The following is a 17850-nucleotide window of genomic DNA, read 5'->3' as shown; positions in this document are numbered from 1 at the left end:
GATAGAGGGAGAGAGACAGAGAGGCAGAGAGAGAGAGAGAGACAGAGAGAGAGAGAGAGAGGCAGTGAGAGAGACAGAGAGAGAGAGACAGAGAGAGAGAGACAGAGAGAGAGAGAGACAGAGAGAGAGACAGAGAGAGAGAGAGAGAGAGAGGACAGAGAGAGAGAGAGAGAGACAGAGAGAGAGAGAGACAGAGAGAGAGAGAGAGAGAGACAGAGAGAGAGAGACAGAGGGATAGAGAGACAGAGAGAGAGAGAGGACAGAGAGAGAGGAGAGAGAGAGACAGAGAGAGAGAGAGAGAGAGAGACAGAGAGAGAGAGAGAGACAGAGAGAGAGAGAGACAGAGAGAGAGAGAGACAGAGAGAGAGAGATAGAAAGGGACAGAAACAGGAGAGCGAGAGACAGGGAGAGGAGTGTGAAAAGTAGAACAAGAGATGGGGGAGAGATAGAAAGTGATGGAGAGACAGCCGGCGATGGAGGGATAGAAAGTGAGGAAGAGTGTGTACGGGGAGGAGCGAGCGAGTGAGTGCGAGAGGAGCGGGCAGAGGTGGATGGTCGGACTACATTACTCAGTCCAGATGTTGGTGGAGATTGTCACTCTCCTGATTCTCTGGATCGCTTCTTCAGGATCCTCAGCATTCCCGACAAGCACCCCACGGGATGAGAATAGCGAGATAATCGTGAGTGCCCCGGGGGAGAGGGTGAGGCGGTTAATCCTCCCTGATAGGGAGAGGCTGCCCGGTGTCTGTTAATGAGAAGAGGTGGGTGAGAGGGTTAATCCCCTCCGATAGGGAACAGGCTGCCCGGTGTCTGAAAATGGGGAGAGGTGGGTGAGAGGGTTAATCCCCTCCGATAGGGACAGGCTGACCGGTGTCTGTAAATGGGAGAGGTGGGTGAGAGGTTAATCCCCTCCGATAGGGACAGGCTGCCCGGTGTCCTGAAAAAATCTATCCATCCAGTTTCACAGGCACGTATTCGGAGTGTTTGATGGACAGTGTAGAGGGAGCTTTACTCTGTATCTAACCCGTGCTGTACCTGTCCTGGAGTGTTTGATGGGACAATGTAGAGGGAGCTTTACTCTGTATCTAACCCAGGCTGTACCTGCCCTGGGAGTGTTTGATGGGACAGTGTAGAGGGAGCTTTACTCTGTATCTAACCCGTGCTGCACCTGTCCTGGGAGTGTTGATGGGACAGTGTAGAGGGAGCTTTACTCCGTATCTAACCCGTGCTGTACTGCCTTGGGAGTGTTTCATGGAACAGTGTAGAGGGAGCTTTACTCTGTATCTAACCCGTGCTGTACCTGCCCTGGGAGTGTTTGATGGGACAGTGTAGAGGAGCTTTACTCTGTATCTAACCCCAAGCTGTACCTGCCCTGGGAGTGTTTGATGGGACAGTGTAGAGGGAGCTTTACTCTGTATCTAACTCGTGCTGCACCTGCCCTGGGAGTGTTTGATGGGACAGTGTAGAGGGAGTTTTACTCTGTATCTAACCCGAGCTGTACCTGCCCTGGGAGTGTTTGATGGGGACAGTGTAGAGGGAGCTTTACTCTGTATCTAACCCGTGCTGTACCTGCCCTGGGAGTGTTTGATGGGACAGTGCAGAGGGAGCTTTACTCTGTATCTAACCCGTGCTGTACCTGCCCTGGGAGTGTTTGATGGGGCAGTGTAGAGGGAGCTTTACTCTGTATCTAACCCGTGCTGTACCTGCCCTGGGAGTGTTTGATGGGACAGTGCAGAGGGAGCTTTACTCTTTATCTAACCCGTGCTGTACCTGCCCTGGGAGTGTTTGATGGGACAGTGCAGAGGGAGCTTTACTCTGTATCTAACCCGTGCTGTACCTGCCCTGGGAGTGTTTGATGGGACAGTGCAGAGGGAGCTTTACTCTTTATCTAACCCGTGCTGTACCTGCCCTGGGAGTGTTTGATGGGACAGTGTAGAGGGAGCTTTACTCTGTTTCTAACCCGTGCTGTACCTGCCCTGGGAGTGTTTGATGGGACAGTGTAGAGGGAGCTTTACTCTGTATCTAACCCGTGCTGTACCTGCCCTGGGAGTGTTTGATGGGACAGTGTAGAGGGAGCTTTACTCTGTATCTAACCCGTGCTGTACCTGCCCTGGGAGTGTTTGATGGGACAGTGCAGAGGGAGCTTTACTCTGTATCTAACCCGTGCTGTACCTGCCCTGGGAATGTTTGATGGGACAGTGCAGAGGGAGCTTTACTCTTTATCTAACCCGTGCTGTACCTGCCCTGGGAGTGTTTGATGGGACAGTGTAGAGGGAGCTTTACTCTGTATCTAACCCGTGCTGTACCTGCCCTGGGAGTGTTTGATGGGACAGTGTAGAGGGAGCTTTACTTTGTGTCTAACCCGTGCTGTTGGAGTGGGCCTTTGGCGTAGCGGTAGCATCCCCGCCGCTGGGCCAGAAGGCGTAGGGTTTCGAACCCCGCTCCAGACAGTCCCGGCAAGTGGAGTCGGAGTTTCGGCTCTAAATTCTGGGTTGACATCCAGCGGGATACTTGCGTCCGTGGGTGTGGGTGCCCCCCCGCCTCGCATGGGTTGTGGGAGCCCGTAAAACCCTCTCGCCATAGGACTAACCACCCTAATGGCTGGTATGAAGATGGCTACGGTCACGGAAGGAGCATTAATCACGGCCAGAAATCCTTCCACCACTTCATACAGTTCCCCAAAGGGAACAGTGTGAAGACACGTACGACAACAACCCGTGCTGTACCTGCCCTGGGGCTGTTTGATGGGACAGTGTTAAGGGAGATTTACTCTGTATCTAACCCGTGCTGTACCTGCCCTGGGAGTGTTTGATGGGACAGTGTAGAGGGAGCTTTACTCTGTATCTAACCCGTGCTGTACCTGCCCTGGGGCTGTTTGATGGGACAGTGTTAAGGGAGATTTACTCTGTATCTAACCCGTGCTGTACCTGCCCTGGGAGTGTTTGATGGGACAGTGTAGAGGGAGCTTTACTCTGTATCTAACCCGTGCTGTACCTGCCCTGGGAGTGTTTGATGGGACAGTGTAGAGGGAGCTTTACTCTGTATCTAACCCGTGCTGTACCTGCCCTGGGAGTGTTTGATGGGGCAGTGTAGAGGGAGATTTACTCTGTATCTAACCCGTGCTGTACCTGCCCTGGGAGTGTTTGATGGGACAGTGTGGAGGGAGCTTTACTCTGTATCTAACCCGTGCTGTACCTGCCCTGGGAGTGTTTGATGGGATAGTGTAGAGGGAGCTTTACTCTGTATCTAGCCCGTGCTGTACCTGCCCTGGGAGTGTTTGATGGGGCAGTGTAGAGGGAGATTTACTCTGTATCTAACCCGTGCTGTACCTGCCCTGGGAGTGTTTGATGGGACAGTGTAGAGGGAGCTTTACTCTGTATCTAACCCGTGCTGTACCTGCCCTGGGAGTGTTTGATGGGACAGTGTAGAGGGAGCTTTACTCTGTATCTAACCTGTGCTGTACCTGCCCTTGGAGTGTTTGATGGGACAGTGTAGAGGGAGCTGTACTCTGTATCTAACCCGTGCTATACCTGCCCTGGGAGTGTTTGATGGGGCAGGGTAGAGTGAGCTTTACTCTGTATCTAACCCCGTGCTGTACCTGCCCTGGGAGTGTTTCATGGGGACAGTGTAGAGGGAGCTTTACTCTGTATCTATCCCATGCTGTGCCTGTCCTGGGAGTGTTTGATGGGACAGGGTAGAGGGTGCTTTACTCTGTATCTAACCCGTGCTGTACCTGCCTTGGGAGTGTTTGATGGGACAGTGTAGAGGGAGCTTTACTCTGTATCTAACCCGTGCTGTACCTGCCCTGGGAGTGTTTGATGGGACAGTGTAGAGGGAGCTTTACTCTGTATCTAACCCATGCTGTACCTGCCCTGGGAGTGTTTGATGGGACAGTGTAGAGGGAGCTTTACTCTGTATCTAACCCGTGCTGTACCTGCCCTGGGAGTGTTTGATGGGACAATGTAGAGGGAGCTTTACTCTCTATCTAACCCGTGCTGTACCTGCCCTGGGAGTGTTTGATGGGACAGTGTAGAGGGAGCTTTACTCTGTATCTAACCCGTGCTGTACCTGACACTGACATTGTCTTGTGGTTCTATTCTCTCAGGACTGGTTGACCCGTTATGGATACTTGCCTCCCCAGGATCCAGTGACCGGGCAGCTGCAGACCTGGGAATCTGTAACCAACGCCATCAGATCCATGCAAAGATTCGCGGGCATTGAAACAACTGGCGTCATGGGTAGGGTCTGCCTCTGCTTGCAGCAGGTTTCCTGAATGGTGTCTTTTCAATGCGTCTTATGTGCGTTTGGTTTCTGCTTCCCCTGGGTAGATTCTGGTCACACAGTTCCGGAAAGGCTCGGCCTCCATCCCCTCTTGTGCTAGATATACAACCAATTGACAGCACAGGTACAGGCCATTCAGCCCACCTCCTCCCACCCCTCTCCATCTCACCCCCTCAACATCTCCTTCCATTCCTTTCTCCCTCATGTGTTTATCGAGCTTCCCCTTAAATGTATCTCCGCTATTCACCTCAACCACTCCCTGTGCGAGCGAGTTCCACATTCTCACCACTCTCTGGGGAAAGAAGCTTCTCCTGAATTCCCGATTGGATTTTTTAGTGACTGTCGTATATTGATGGCCCCTAGTTCTGGACTTGCCCATAGGTGGAAACATTTTCTCTACGTCTACCCTATCGAACACTTTCATAATCTTAAAGAGCTCGATCAGGTCATCCCTCTTCTCTCTTCTAGAGAAAGGAGCCCCCGCCTGTTCAGTCTTTCCTGATAGTTATAAACCTCTCACTTCTGGTATCATGCTTGCAAATTTATGTTGCACCTTCTCCAGTGCCTCTATATCATTTTTATAATATGGAGACCAGCACTGTGCACGGTGCTCCAAGTGTGGTCTAACCAAGGTATATGGAGACCAGAACTGTGCACAGTGCTCCAAGTGTGGTCTAACCAAGGTATATGGAGACCAGAACTGTGCACAGTGCTCCAAGTGTGGTCTAACCAAGGTATATGGTGACCAGAACTGTGCACAGTGCTCCGTGTGTGGTCTAACCAAGGTATACGGAGACCAGAACTGTGCACAGTGCTCCAAGTGTGGTCTAACCAAGGTATACGGAGACCAGCACTGTGCACAGTGCTCCAAGTGTGGTCTAACCAAGGTATATGGAGACCAGCACTGAGCACAGTGCTCCGTGTGTGGTCTAACCAAGGTATATGGAGACCAGAACTGAGCACAGTGCTCCGTGTGTGGTCTAACCAAGGTATACGGAGACCAGAACTGTGCACAGTGCTCCAAGTGTGGTCTAACCAAGGTATACGGAGACCAGAACTGAGCACAGTGCTCCGTGTGTGGTCTAACCAAGGTATACGGAGACCAGAACTGTGCACAGTGCTCCAAGTGTGGTCTAACCAAGGTATATGGAGACCAGAACTGTGCACAGTGCTCCGTGTGTGGTCTAACCAAGGTATACGGAGACCAGAACTGTGCACAGTGCTCCAAGTGTGGTCTAACCAAGGTATACGGAGACCAGAACTGTGCACAGTGCTCCAAGTGTGGTCTAACCAAGGTATATGGAGACCAGAACTGTGCACAGTGCTCCGTGTGTGGTCTAACCAAGGCATATGGAGACCAGAACTGTGCACAGTGCTCCAAGTGTGGTCTAACCAAGGTATATGGTGACCAGAACTGTGCACAGTGCTCCAAGTGTGGTCGAACCAAGGTATATGGAGACCAGAACTGTGCACTGTGCTCCAAGTGTGGTCGAACCAAGTCCTGTTCACCCATCACCCACCGTGCTTGCTGACCTACATTAGTTGCCAGTCCGGCAACACCTCGATTTTAAAATTCCCATCCTCGTGTTCAAAACTCTGCATGGCCTCGTGCCCTCCCTATCTCTGTAACCTCCTCCAGCCCCTACAACCCTCCCTATCTCTGTAACCTCCTCCAGCCCTACAACATTCCTACTTCTGTAACCTCCTCCAGCCCCTACAACCCTCCCTATCTCTGTAACCTCCTGCAGCCCTACAACCCTCCCTATCTCTGTAACCTCCTCCAGCCCTACAGCCCTGCCGATCTCTGTAACCTCCTCCAGCCCTACAGCCCTGCCTATCTCTGTAACCTCCTCCAGTCACTAAGACCCTCCCTATCTCTGTAACCTCCTCCAGCCCTACAGCTCTGCCTATCTCTATAACCTCCTGCAGCCCTACAACCCTCCCTATCTCTGTAACCTCCTCCAGCCCCTATAACGCTCCCTATCTCTGTAACCTCCTCCAGCCCCTACAACCCTCCCAATCTCTGTAACCTCCTCCAGCCCCTACAAATCTCCAAGATCTGCGCTCCTCCAATTCTGGCCACTTGCGCATCCCCCGATTTCCATCGCTGCACCATTGGCGGCCGTGCCTTCAGCTGCCTGGGCCTTGAGCTCTGGAATTCCCTCCCGAAACCTCTCCGCCTCTCTCCGCTCCTTTAAGACGCTCCTTAAAACCTCCCTTGCTGAACAAGCTTTTGTTCACCTGTGCTGATACCTGCTGCTGTGGTTCGGTGGCCAATCCTCTGTCTTGATGAACGCTCCTGTGAAGCGCCTTGGGAGGTTTCACTGTGTTAAAGATCCGGTATCAACGGGAGGTGTTGATGTATTCATTACTTTGGTCTCCCTCGCTCCCCAGACGAAGCGACGCTGAATTTAACACAGACACCACGGTGCTCACTGCCCGATGTACAGCCGACCAAATCAGCGAGAACCAGTCGGAACGCGGGATCGGTCTGGAACAAGAAAAATATCTCCTGGAAGTGGGTACCTGATGGAGCTTCCCGGGGATTAGCCCCCTCCCCAGTTACAGACACCGGGCAGCCTGTTCCCTATCGGAGGGGATTAACCCTCTCACCCACCTCTCCCCAGTTACAGACACCGGGCAGCCTGTTCCCTATCAGAGGGGATTAACCCTCTCACCCACCTCTCCCCAGTTACAGACACCGGGCAGCCTGTCCCTATCAGAGGGGATTAACCCTCTCACCCACCTCTCCCCATTTACAGACACCGGGCAGCCTGTTCCCTATCGGAGGGGGTTAACCCTCTCACCCACCTCTCCCCAGTTACAGACACCGGGCAGCCTGTTCCCTATCGGAGGGGATTAACCCTCTCACCCACCTCTCCCCAGTTACAGACACCGGGCAGCCTGTTCCCTATCGGAGGGGATTAACCCTCTCACCCACCTCTCCCCAGTTACAGACACCGGGCAGCCTGTCCCCTATCGGAGGGGATTAACCCTCTCACCCACCTCTCCCCAGTTACAGACACCGGGCAGCCTGTCCCTATCGGAGGGGATTAACCCTCTCACCCACCTCTCCCCAGTTACAGACACCGGGCAGCCTGTTCCCTATCACAGCGGATTAACCCTCTCACCCACCTCTCCCCAGTTACAGACACCGGGCAGCCTGTCCCTATCGGAGGGGATTAACCCTCTCACCCACCTCTCCCCATTTACAGACACCGGGCAGCCTGTCCCTATCGGAGGGGATTAACCCTCTCACCCCCCCTCCCCAGTTACAGACACCGGGCAGCCTGTCCCTATCGGAGGGGATTAACCCTCTCACCCACCTCTCCCCAGTTACAGACACCGGGCAGCCTGTTCCCTATCGGAGGGGATTAACCCTCTCACCCCCCTCTCCCCATTTACAGACACCGGGCAGCCTATCCTTATCGGAGGGGATTAACCCTCTCACCCCCCCTCCCCAGTTACAGACACCGGGCAGCCTGTTCCCTATCGGAGGGGATTAACCCTCTCACCCACCTCTCCCCAGTTACAGACACCGGGCAGCCTGTTCCCTATCGGAGGGGATTAACCCTCTCACCCACCCCTCCCCATTTACAGACACCGGGCAGCCTGTTCCCTATCGGAGGGGATTAACCCTCTCACCCACCCCTCCCCATTTACAGACACCGGGCAGCCTGTCCCTATCGGAGGGGATTAACCCTCTCACCCACCTCTCCCCATTTACAGACACCGGGCAGCCTGTTCCCTATCGGAGGGGATTGACCCTCTCACCCACCTCTCCCCATTTACAGACACCGGGCAGCCTGTTCCCTATCGGAGGGGATTAACCCTCTCACCCACCTCTCCCCATTTACAGACACTGGGCAGCCTGTTCCCTATCAGGGGGATTAACCCTCTCACCCACCTCTCCCCAGTTACAGACACCGGGCAGCCTGTCCCTATCGGAGGGGATTAACCCTCTCACCCACCTCTCCCCATTTACAGACACCGGGCAGCCTGTTCCCTATCGGAGAGGATTAACCCTCTCACCCACCTCTCCCCATTTACAGACACTGGGCAGCCTGTCCCTATCGGAGGGGATTAACCCTCTCACCCACCTCTCCCCATTTACAGACACTGGGCAGCCTGTTCCCTATCAGGGGGATTAACCCTCTCACCCACCTCTCCCCATTTACAGACACCGGGCAGCCTGTTCCCTATCGGAGAGGATTAACCCTCTCACCCACCTCTCCCCATTTACAGACACTGGGCAGCCTGTTCCCTATCGGAGGGGATTAACCCTCTCACCCACCCCTCCCCAGTTACAGACACCGGGCAGCCTGTCCCTATCGGAGGGGATTAACCCTCTCACCCACCTCTCCCCAGTTACAGACACCGGGCAGCCTGTTCCCTATCGGAGGGGATTAACCCTCTCACCCACCTCTCCCCATTTACAGACACCGGGCAGCCTGTCCCTATCGGAGGGGATTAACCCTCTCACCCACCTCTCCCCATTTACAGACACCGGGCAGCCTGTCCCTATCGGAGGGGATTAACCCTCTCACCCACCTCTCCCCAGTTACAGACACCGGGCAGCCTGTTCCCTATCGGAGGGGATTAACCCTCTCACCCACCTCTCCCCAGTTACAGACACCGGGCAGCCTGTCCCTATCGGAGGGGATTAACCCTCTCACCCACCTCTCCCCATTTACAGACACCGGGCAGCCTGTCCCTATCGGAGGGGATTAACCCTCTCACCCACCTCTCCCCATTTACAGACACCGGGCAGCCTGTTCCCTATCGGAGGGGATTAACCCTCTCACCCACCTCTCCCCAGTTACAGACACCGGGCAGCCTGTCCCTATCGGAGGGGATTAACCCTCTCACCCACCTCTCCCCATTTACAGACAGCGGGCAGCCTGTTCCCTATCGGAGGGGATTAACCCTCTCACCCACCTCTCCCCATTTACAGACAGCGGGCAGCCTGTTCCCTATCGGAGGGGATTAACCCTCTCACCCCCCCTCCCCAGTTACAGACACCGGGCAGCCTGTTCCCTATCAGGGGGATTAACCCTCTCACCCACCTCTCCCCAGTTACAGACACTGGGCAGCCTGTTCCCTATCGGAGGGGATTAACCCTCTCACCCACCTCTCCCCATTTACAGACACCGGGCAGCCTGTTCCCTATCGGAGGGGATTGACCCTCTCACCCCCCCCTCCCCATTTACAGACAGCGGGCAGCCTGTTCCCTATCGGAGGGGATTAACCCTCTCACCCCCCCTCCCCAGTTACAGACAGCGGGCAGCCTGTTCCCTATCGGAGGGGATTAACCCTCTCACCCCCCCCTCCCCATTTACAGACACCGGGCAGCCTGTTCCCTATCGGAGGGGATTAACCCTCTCACCCCCCTCTCCCCAGTTACAGACACCGGGCAGCCTGTTCCCTATCGGAGAGGATTAACCCTCTCACCCACCTCTCCCCATTTACAGACTCCGGGCAGCCTGTTCCTATCGGAGGGGATTAACCCTCTCACCCACCTCTCCCCATTTACAGACTCCGGGCAGCCTGTCCCTATCGGAGGGGATTAACCCTCTCACCCCCCCCTCCCCATTTACAGACACCGGGCAGCCTGTCCCTATCGGAGGGGATTAACCCTCTCACCCACCTCTCCCCAGTTACAGACACTGGGCAGCCTGTTCCCTATCGGAGGGGATTAACCCTCTCACCCCCCCTCCCCATTTACAGACACCGGGCAGCCTGTTCCCTATCGGAGGGGATTAACCCTCTCACCCCCCCCTCCCCAGTTACAGACACCGGGCAGCTTGTTCCCTATCGGAGGGGATTAACCCTCTCACCCACCTCTCCCCATTTACAGACACCGGGCAGCCTGTCCCTATCGGAGGGGATTAACCCTCTCACCCACCCCTCCCCATTTACAGACACCGGGCAGCCTGTCCCTATCGGAGGGGATTAATCCTCTCACCCACCTCTCCCCATTTACAGACACCGGGCAGCCTGTTCCCTATCGGAGGGGATTAACCCTCTCACCCACCTCTCCCCATTTACAGACACCGGGCAGCCTGTCCCTATCGGAGGGGATTAATCCTCTCAGCCACCTCTCCCCATTTTCAGACACTGGGCAGCCTGTTCCCTATCGGAGGGGATTAACCCTCTCACCCACCTCTCCCCATTTACAGACACCGGGCAGCCTGTTCCCTATCGGAGGGTATTAACCCTCTCACCCCCCTCTCCCCAGTTACAGACACCGGGCAGCCTGTTCCCTATCGGGGGGGATTAACCCTCTCACCCACCTCTCCCCATTTACAGACACCGGGTAGCCTGTTCCCTATCGGAGGGGATTAACCCTCTCACCCACCTCTCCCCAGTTACAGACACCGGGCAGCCTGTCCCTATCAGAGGGGATTAACCCTCTCACCCACCTCTCCCCATTTACAGACACCGGGCAGCCTGTTCCCTATCGGAGGGGATTAACCCTCTCACCCACCTCTCCCCAGTTACAGACACCGGGCAGCCTGTCCCTATCGGAGGGGATTAACCCTCTCACCCACCTCTCCCCATTTACAGACAGCGGCAGCCTGTTCCCTATCGGAGGGGATTAACCCTCTCACCCACCTCTCCCCATTTACAGACAGCGGGCAGCCTGTTCCCTATCGGAGGGGATTAACCCTCTCACCCCCCCTCCCCAGTTACAGACACCGGGCAGCCTGTTCCCTATCAGGGGGATTAACCCTCTCACCCACCTCTCCCCAGTTACAGACACTGGGCAGCCTGTTCCCTATCGGAGGGGATTAACCCTCTCACCCACCTCTCCCCATTTACAGACACCGGGCAGCCTGTTCCCTATCGGAGGGGATTGACCCTCTCACCCCCCCCTCCCCATTTACAGACAGCGGGCAGCCTGTTCCCTATCGGAGGGGATTAACCCTCTCACCCCCCCTCCCCAGTTACAGACAGCGGGCAGCCTGTTCCCTATCGGAGGGGATTAACCCTCTCACCCCCCCCTCCCCATTTACAGACACCGGGCAGCCTGTTCCCTATCGGAGGGGATTAACCCTCTCACCCCCCTCTCCCCAGTTACAGACACCGGGCAGCCTGTTCCCTATCGGAGAGGATTAACCCTCTCACCCACCTCTCCCCATTTACAGACTCCGGGCAGCCTGTTCCTATCGGAGGGGATTAACCCTCTCACCCACCTCTCCCCATTTACAGACTCCGGGCAGCCTGTCCCTATCGGAGGGGATTAACCCTCTCACCCCCCCCTCCCCATTTACAGACACCGGGCAGCCTGTCCCTATCGGAGGGGATTAACCCTCTCACCCACCTCTCCCCAGTTACAGACACTGGGCAGCCTGTTCCCTATCGGAGGGGATTAACCCTCTCACCCCCCCCTCCCCATTTACAGACACCGGGCAGCCTGTTCCCTATCGGAGGGGATTAACCCTCTCACCCCCCCCTCCCCAGTTACAGACACCGGGCAGCTTGTTCCCTATCGGAGGGGATTAACCCTCTCACCCACCTCTCCCCATTTACAGACACCGGGCAGCCTGTCCCTATCGGAGGGGATTAACCCTCTCACCCACCCCTCCCCATTTACAGACACCGGGCAGCCTGTCCCTATCGGAGGGGATTAATCCTCTCACCCACCTCTCCCCATTTACAGACACCGGGCAGCCTGTTCCCTATCGGCGGGGATTAACCCTCTCACCCACCTCTCCCCATTTACAGACACCGGGCAGCCTGTCCCTATCGGAGGGGATTAATCCTCTCAGCCACCTCTCCCCATTTTCAGACACTGGGCAGCCTGTTCCCTATCGGAGGGGATTAACCCTCTCACCCACCTCTCCCCATTTACAGACACCGGGCAGCCTGTTCCCTATCGGAGGGTATTAACCCTCTCACCCCCCTCTCCCCAGTTACAGACACCGGGCAGCCTGTTCCCTATCGGGGGGGATTAACCCTCTCACCCACCTCTCCCCAGTTACAGACACCGGGCAGCCTGTTCCCTATCGGCCTATCGGAGGGTATTAACCCTCTCACCCCCCTCTCCCCAGTTACAGACACCGGGCAGCCTGTTCCCTATCGGGGGGATTAACCCTCTCACCCCCCTCTCCCCAGTTACAGACACCGGGCAGCCTGTTCCCTATCGGAGGGGATTGACCCTCTCACCCCCCCCTCCCCAGTTACAGAAACCAGGCAGCCTGTTCCTATCGGAGGGGATTAACCCTCTCACCCACCTCTCCCCAGTTACAGACACCGGGCAGCCTGTTCCCTATCGGAGGGGATTAACCCTCTCACCCCCCCCTCCCCAGTTACAGACACCGGGCAGCCTGTCCCTATCGGAGGGGATTAACCCTCTCACCCACCTCTCCCCATTTACAGACACCGGGCAGCCTGTTCCTATCGGAGGGGATTAACCCTCTCACCCACCTCTCCCCATTTACAGACACCGGGCAGCCTGTCCCTATCGGAGGGGATTAACCCTCTCACCCACCTCTCCCCATTTACAGACACCGGGCAGCCTGTTCCCTGTCAGAGGGGATTAACCCTCTCACCCACCTCTCCCCATTTACAGACACCGGGCAGCCTGTTCCCTATCAGAGGGGATTAACCCTCTCACCCACCTCTCCCCATTTACAGACACCGGGCAGCCTGTCCCTATCAGAGGGGATTAACCCTCTCACCCACCTCTCCCTATTTACAGACACTGGGCAGCCTGTCCCTATCGGAGGGGATTAACCCTCTCACCCCCCCCTCCCCATTTACAGACACCGGGCAGCCTGTTCCCTATCAGAGGGGATTAACCCTCTCACCCACCTCTCTCCATTTACAGACACCGGGCAGCCTGTCCCTATCGGAGGGATTAACCCTCTCACCCACCGCTCCCCATTTACAGACACCGGGCAGCCTGTCCCTATCGGAGGGGATTAACCCTCTCACCCACCTCTCCCCATTTACAGACACCGGGCAGCCTGTTCCCTATCGGAGGAGGATTAACCCTCTCACCCACCCCTCCCCATTTACAGACACCGGGCAGCCTGTTCCCTATCGGAGGGGATTAACCCTCTCACCCACCTCTCCCCATTTACAGACACCGGGCAGCCTGTTCCCTATCGGAGGGTATTAACCCTCTCACCCACCTCTCCCCAGTTACAGACACCGGGCAGCCTGTTCCTATCGGAGGGGATTAACCCTCTCACCCACCTCTCCCCATTTACAGACACCGGGCAGCCTGTTCCCTATCGGAGGAGGATTAACCCTCTCACCCACCTCTCCCCATTTACAGACACCGGGCAGCCTGTTCCCTATCGGAGGGGATTAACCCTCTCACCCACCTCTCCCCATTTACAGACACTGGGCAGCCTGTTCCCTATCGGAGGAGGATTAACCCTCTCACCCACCTCTCCCCATTTACAGACACCGGGCAGCCTGTTCCCTATCGGAGGAGGATTAACCCTCTCACCCACCTCTCCCCATTTACAGACACTGGGCAGCCTGTTCCCTATCGGAGGGGATTAACCCTCTCACCCCCCCTCCCCATTTACAGACACCGGGCAGCCTGTTCCTATCGGAGGGGATTAACCCTCTCACCCACCTCTCCCCATTTACAGACACTGGGCAGCCTGTTCCCATCGTAGGGGATTAACCCTCTCACCCACCTCTCCCCATTTACAGACACCGGGCAGCCTGTTCCCTATCGGAGGGGATTACCCTCTCACCCCCCCTCCCCATTTACAGACACCGGGCAGCCTGTCCCTATCGGAGGGGATTAACCCTCTCACCCACCTCTCCCCATTTACAGACACCGGGCAGCCTGTTCCTATCGGAGGGGATTAACCCTCTCACCCACCTCTCCCCATTTACAGACACCGGGCAGCCTGTTCCCTATCGAGGGGATTAACCCTCTCACCACCTCTCCCCATTTACAGACACCGGGCAGCGGGTTCCTATCGGAGGGGATTAACCCTCTCACCCACCTCTCCCCATTTACAGACACCGGGCAGCCTGTTCCCTATCGGAGGGGATTAACCCTCTCACCCACCTCTCCCCATTTACAGACACGGGCAGCCTGTTCCTATCGGAGGGGATTAACCCTCTCACCCACCTCTCCCCATTTACAGACACCGGGCAGCCTGTTCCTATCGGAGGAGGATTAACCCTCTCACCACCTCTCCCCAGTTACAGACACCGGGCAGCCTGTTCCCTATCGTAGGGGATTAACCCTCTCACCCACCTCTTCCCATTTACAGACACCGGGCAGCCTGTTCCCTATCGGAGGGGATTAACCCTCTCACCCCCCCCTCCCCAGTTACAGACACCAGGCAGCCTGTTCCCTATCGTAGGGGATTAACCCTCTCACCCACCTCTTCCCATTTACAGACACCGGGCAGCCTGTTCCCTATCGTAGGGGATTAACCCTCTCACCCACCTCTTCCCATTTACAGACACCGGGCAGCCTGTCCCTATCGGAGGGGATTAACCCTCTCACCCACCTCTCCCCATTTACAGACACCGGGCAGCCTGTTCCCTATCGGAGGGGATTAACCCTCTCACCCACCTCTCCCCATTTACAGACACCGGGCAGCCTGTTCCCTATCGGAGGGGATTAACCCTCTCACCCACCTCTCCCCATTTACAGACACTGGGCAGCCTGTTCCCTATCGGAGGGGATTAACCCTCTCATCCACCTCTCCCCATTTACAGACACCGGGCAGCCTGTCCCTATCGGAGGGGATTAACCCTCTCACCCACCTCTCCCCATTTACAGACACCGGGCAGCCTGTCCCCATCGGAGGGGATTAAACCCTCTCTCCCACCTCTCCCCATTTACACACACCGGGCAGCCTGTTCCCTATCGGGGGGAATTAACCCTCTCACCCACCTCTCCCCATTTACAGACACCGGGCAGCCTGTTCCCTATTGGAGGGAATTAACCCTCTCACTCACTTCTCCCCATTTACAGACACCGGCAGCCTATCCCTATCGGAGGGGATTAACCCTCTCACCCACCGCTTCCCCATTTACAGACACCGTGCAGCCTGTTCCCTATCGGAGGGGATTAACCCTCTCACCCACCTCTCCCCATTTACAGACACCGGCAGCCTGTTCCCTATCGGAGGGGATTAACCCTCCTCACCCACCTCTCCCCATTTACAGACACCAGGCAGCCTGTTCCCTATCGGAGGGGATTGACCCTCTCACCCCACCTCTCCCCATTTACAGACACCGGGCAGCCTGTTCCCTATCGGAGGGGATTAACCCTCTCACCCACCTCTCCCCATTTACAGACACCAGGCAGCCTGTTCCCTATCGGAGGGGATTGACCCTCTCACCCACCTCTCCCCATTTACAGACACCGGGCAGCCTGTTCCCTATCAGAGGGGATTAACCCACTCACCCACCTCTCCCCAGTTACAGACACCGGGCAGCCTGTTCCCTATCGGTGGGGATTAACCCTCTCACCCACCCCTCCCCAGTTACAGACACCGGGCAGCCTGTTCCCTATCGGAGGGATTAACCCTCTCACCCACCCCTCCCCAGTTACAGACACCGGGCAGCCTATTCCCTATCGGAGGGGATTAACCCTCTCACCCACCCTTCCCCAGTTACAGACACTGGGCAGCCTGTTCCCTATCGGAGGGGATTAACCCTCTCACACACTCTCCCCAGTTACAGACACCGGGCAGCCTCTTCCCTATCGGAGAGGATTAACTCTCTCACCCACCTCTCCCCATTTACAGACACTGGGCAGCCTGTTCCCTATCGGGGGGGATTAACCCTCTCACCCACCTCTCCCCATTTACAGACACCAGGCAGCCTGTTCCCTATCGGAGGGGATTAACCCTCTCTCCCACCTCTCCCCATTTACAGACACCGGGCAGCCTGTTCCCTATCGGAGGGAATTAACCCTCTCACCCACCTCTCCCCATTTACAGACACCGGGCAGCCTGTTCCCTATCGGAGGGGATTAACCCTCTCACCCACCTCTCCCCATTTACAGACACCGGGCAGCCTGTTCCCTATCGGAGGGGATTAACCCTCTCACCCACCTCTCCCCATTTACAGACACCAGGCAGCTTGTTCCCTATCAGAGGGGATTAACCCTCTCACCCACCTCTCCCCATTTACAGACACCGGGCAGCCTGTTCCCTATCGGAGGGGATTAACCCTCTCACCCACCTCTCCCCATTTACAGACACCGGGCAGCCTGTTCCCTATCGGAGGGGATTAACCTTCTCACCCACCTCTCCCCATTTACAGACACCGGCAGCGGGTTCCTATCGGAGGGGATTAACCCTCTCACCCACCTCTCCCCATTTACAGACACCGGGCAACCTGTCCCTATCGAGGGGATTAACCCTCTCACCCACCTCTCCCTATTTACAGACACCGGGCAGCCTGTTCCCTATCGGAGGGGATTGACCCTCTCACCCACCTCTCCCTATTTACAGACACCGGGCAGCCTGTTCCCTATCGGAGGGGATTAACCCTCTCACCCACCTCTCCCCATTTACAGACACCAGGCAGCTTGTTCCTATCAGAGGGGATTAACCCTCTCACCCACCTCTCCCCATTTACAGACACCGGGCAGCCTGTCCCTATCGGAGGGGATTAACCTTCTCACCCACCTCTCCCCATTTACAGACACCGGTCAGCCTGTTCCCTATCGGAGGGGATTAACCTTCTCACCCACCTTTCCCCATTTACAGACTCCGGGCAGCCTGTCCCTATCGGAGGGGATTAACCTTCTCACCCACCTTTCCCCATTTACAGACACGGTCAGCCTGTTCCCTATCGGAGGGGATTAACCCTCTCACCCACCTCTCCCCATTTACAGACACCGGGCAGCCTGTCCCTATCGGAGGGGATTAACCCTCTCACCCACCTCTCCCCATTTACAGACACCGGTCAGCCTGTTCCCTATCGGAGGGGATTAACCTTCTCACCCACCTTTCCCCATTTACAGACACCGGGCAGCCTGTCCCTATCGGAGGGGATTAACCCTCTCACCCACCTCTCCCCATTTACAGACACCGGGCAGCCTGTCCCTATCGGAGAGGATTAACCCTCTCACCCACCTCTCCCCATTTACAGACACCGGGCAGCCTGTTCCCTATCGGAGGGGATTAACCCTCTCACCCACCTCTCCCCATTACAGACACCGGCAGCCTGTTCCCTATCGGAGGGGATTAACCTTCTCACCCACCTCTCCCCATTTACAGACACCGGGCAGCGGGTTCCTATCGGAGGGGATTAATCCTCTCACCCACCTCTCCCCATTTACAGACACCGGCAACCTGTCCTATCGGAGGGATTAACCCTCTCACCCACCTCTCCCCATTTACAGACACCGGGCAACCTGTCCCTATCGGAGGGGATTAACCCTCTCACCCACCTCTCCCCATTTACAGACACCGGGCAGCCTGTTCCCTATCGGAGGTGATTGACCCTCTCACCCACCTCTCCCCATTTACCAGACACCAGGCAGCTTGTTCCCTATCAGAGGGGATTAACCCTCTCACCCACCTCTCCCTATTTACAGACACCGGGCAGCCTGTTCCCTATCGG

At 56.3% G+C, this 17850-nt stretch overlaps 1 protein-coding gene across 3 annotated transcripts in view; it reads left to right on the top strand.

Annotated features, from left to right (window-relative positions):
• The first annotated feature begins 277 nt into the window (after window positions 1-277).
• Window positions 278-17850, top strand: part of LOC147092253 (matrix metalloproteinase-17-like) — a 60065-nt gene continuing 42492 nt past the window's right edge. For 2 of the 3 annotated variants that reach the window (XM_085975902.1, XM_085975901.1), the window contains exons 1-3: window positions 278-680; window positions 4106-4238; window positions 6676-6799. In XM_085975902.1, coding sequence (XP_085832028.1) covers window positions 552-680; window positions 4106-4238; window positions 6676-6799 — 386 coding nt within the window. In that variant the 5' untranslated portion in view covers window positions 278-551. Of the gene's footprint in view, window positions 762-4105; window positions 4239-6675; window positions 6800-17850 lie in introns of all 3 variants that reach the window. The other variant, XM_085975903.1, reaches the window with a different exon arrangement.

This window comes from Somniosus microcephalus, unplaced genomic scaffold (assembly GCF_052327205.1).
Source record: "Somniosus microcephalus isolate GS21.2 unplaced genomic scaffold, FLI_Smic_1.0 unresolved_chr2, whole genome shotgun sequence".
NCBI classification, from domain to species: domain Eukaryota; kingdom Metazoa; phylum Chordata; class Chondrichthyes; order Squaliformes; family Somniosidae; genus Somniosus; species Somniosus microcephalus.
This window is presented reverse-complemented; position numbering and strand designations above follow the sequence as displayed.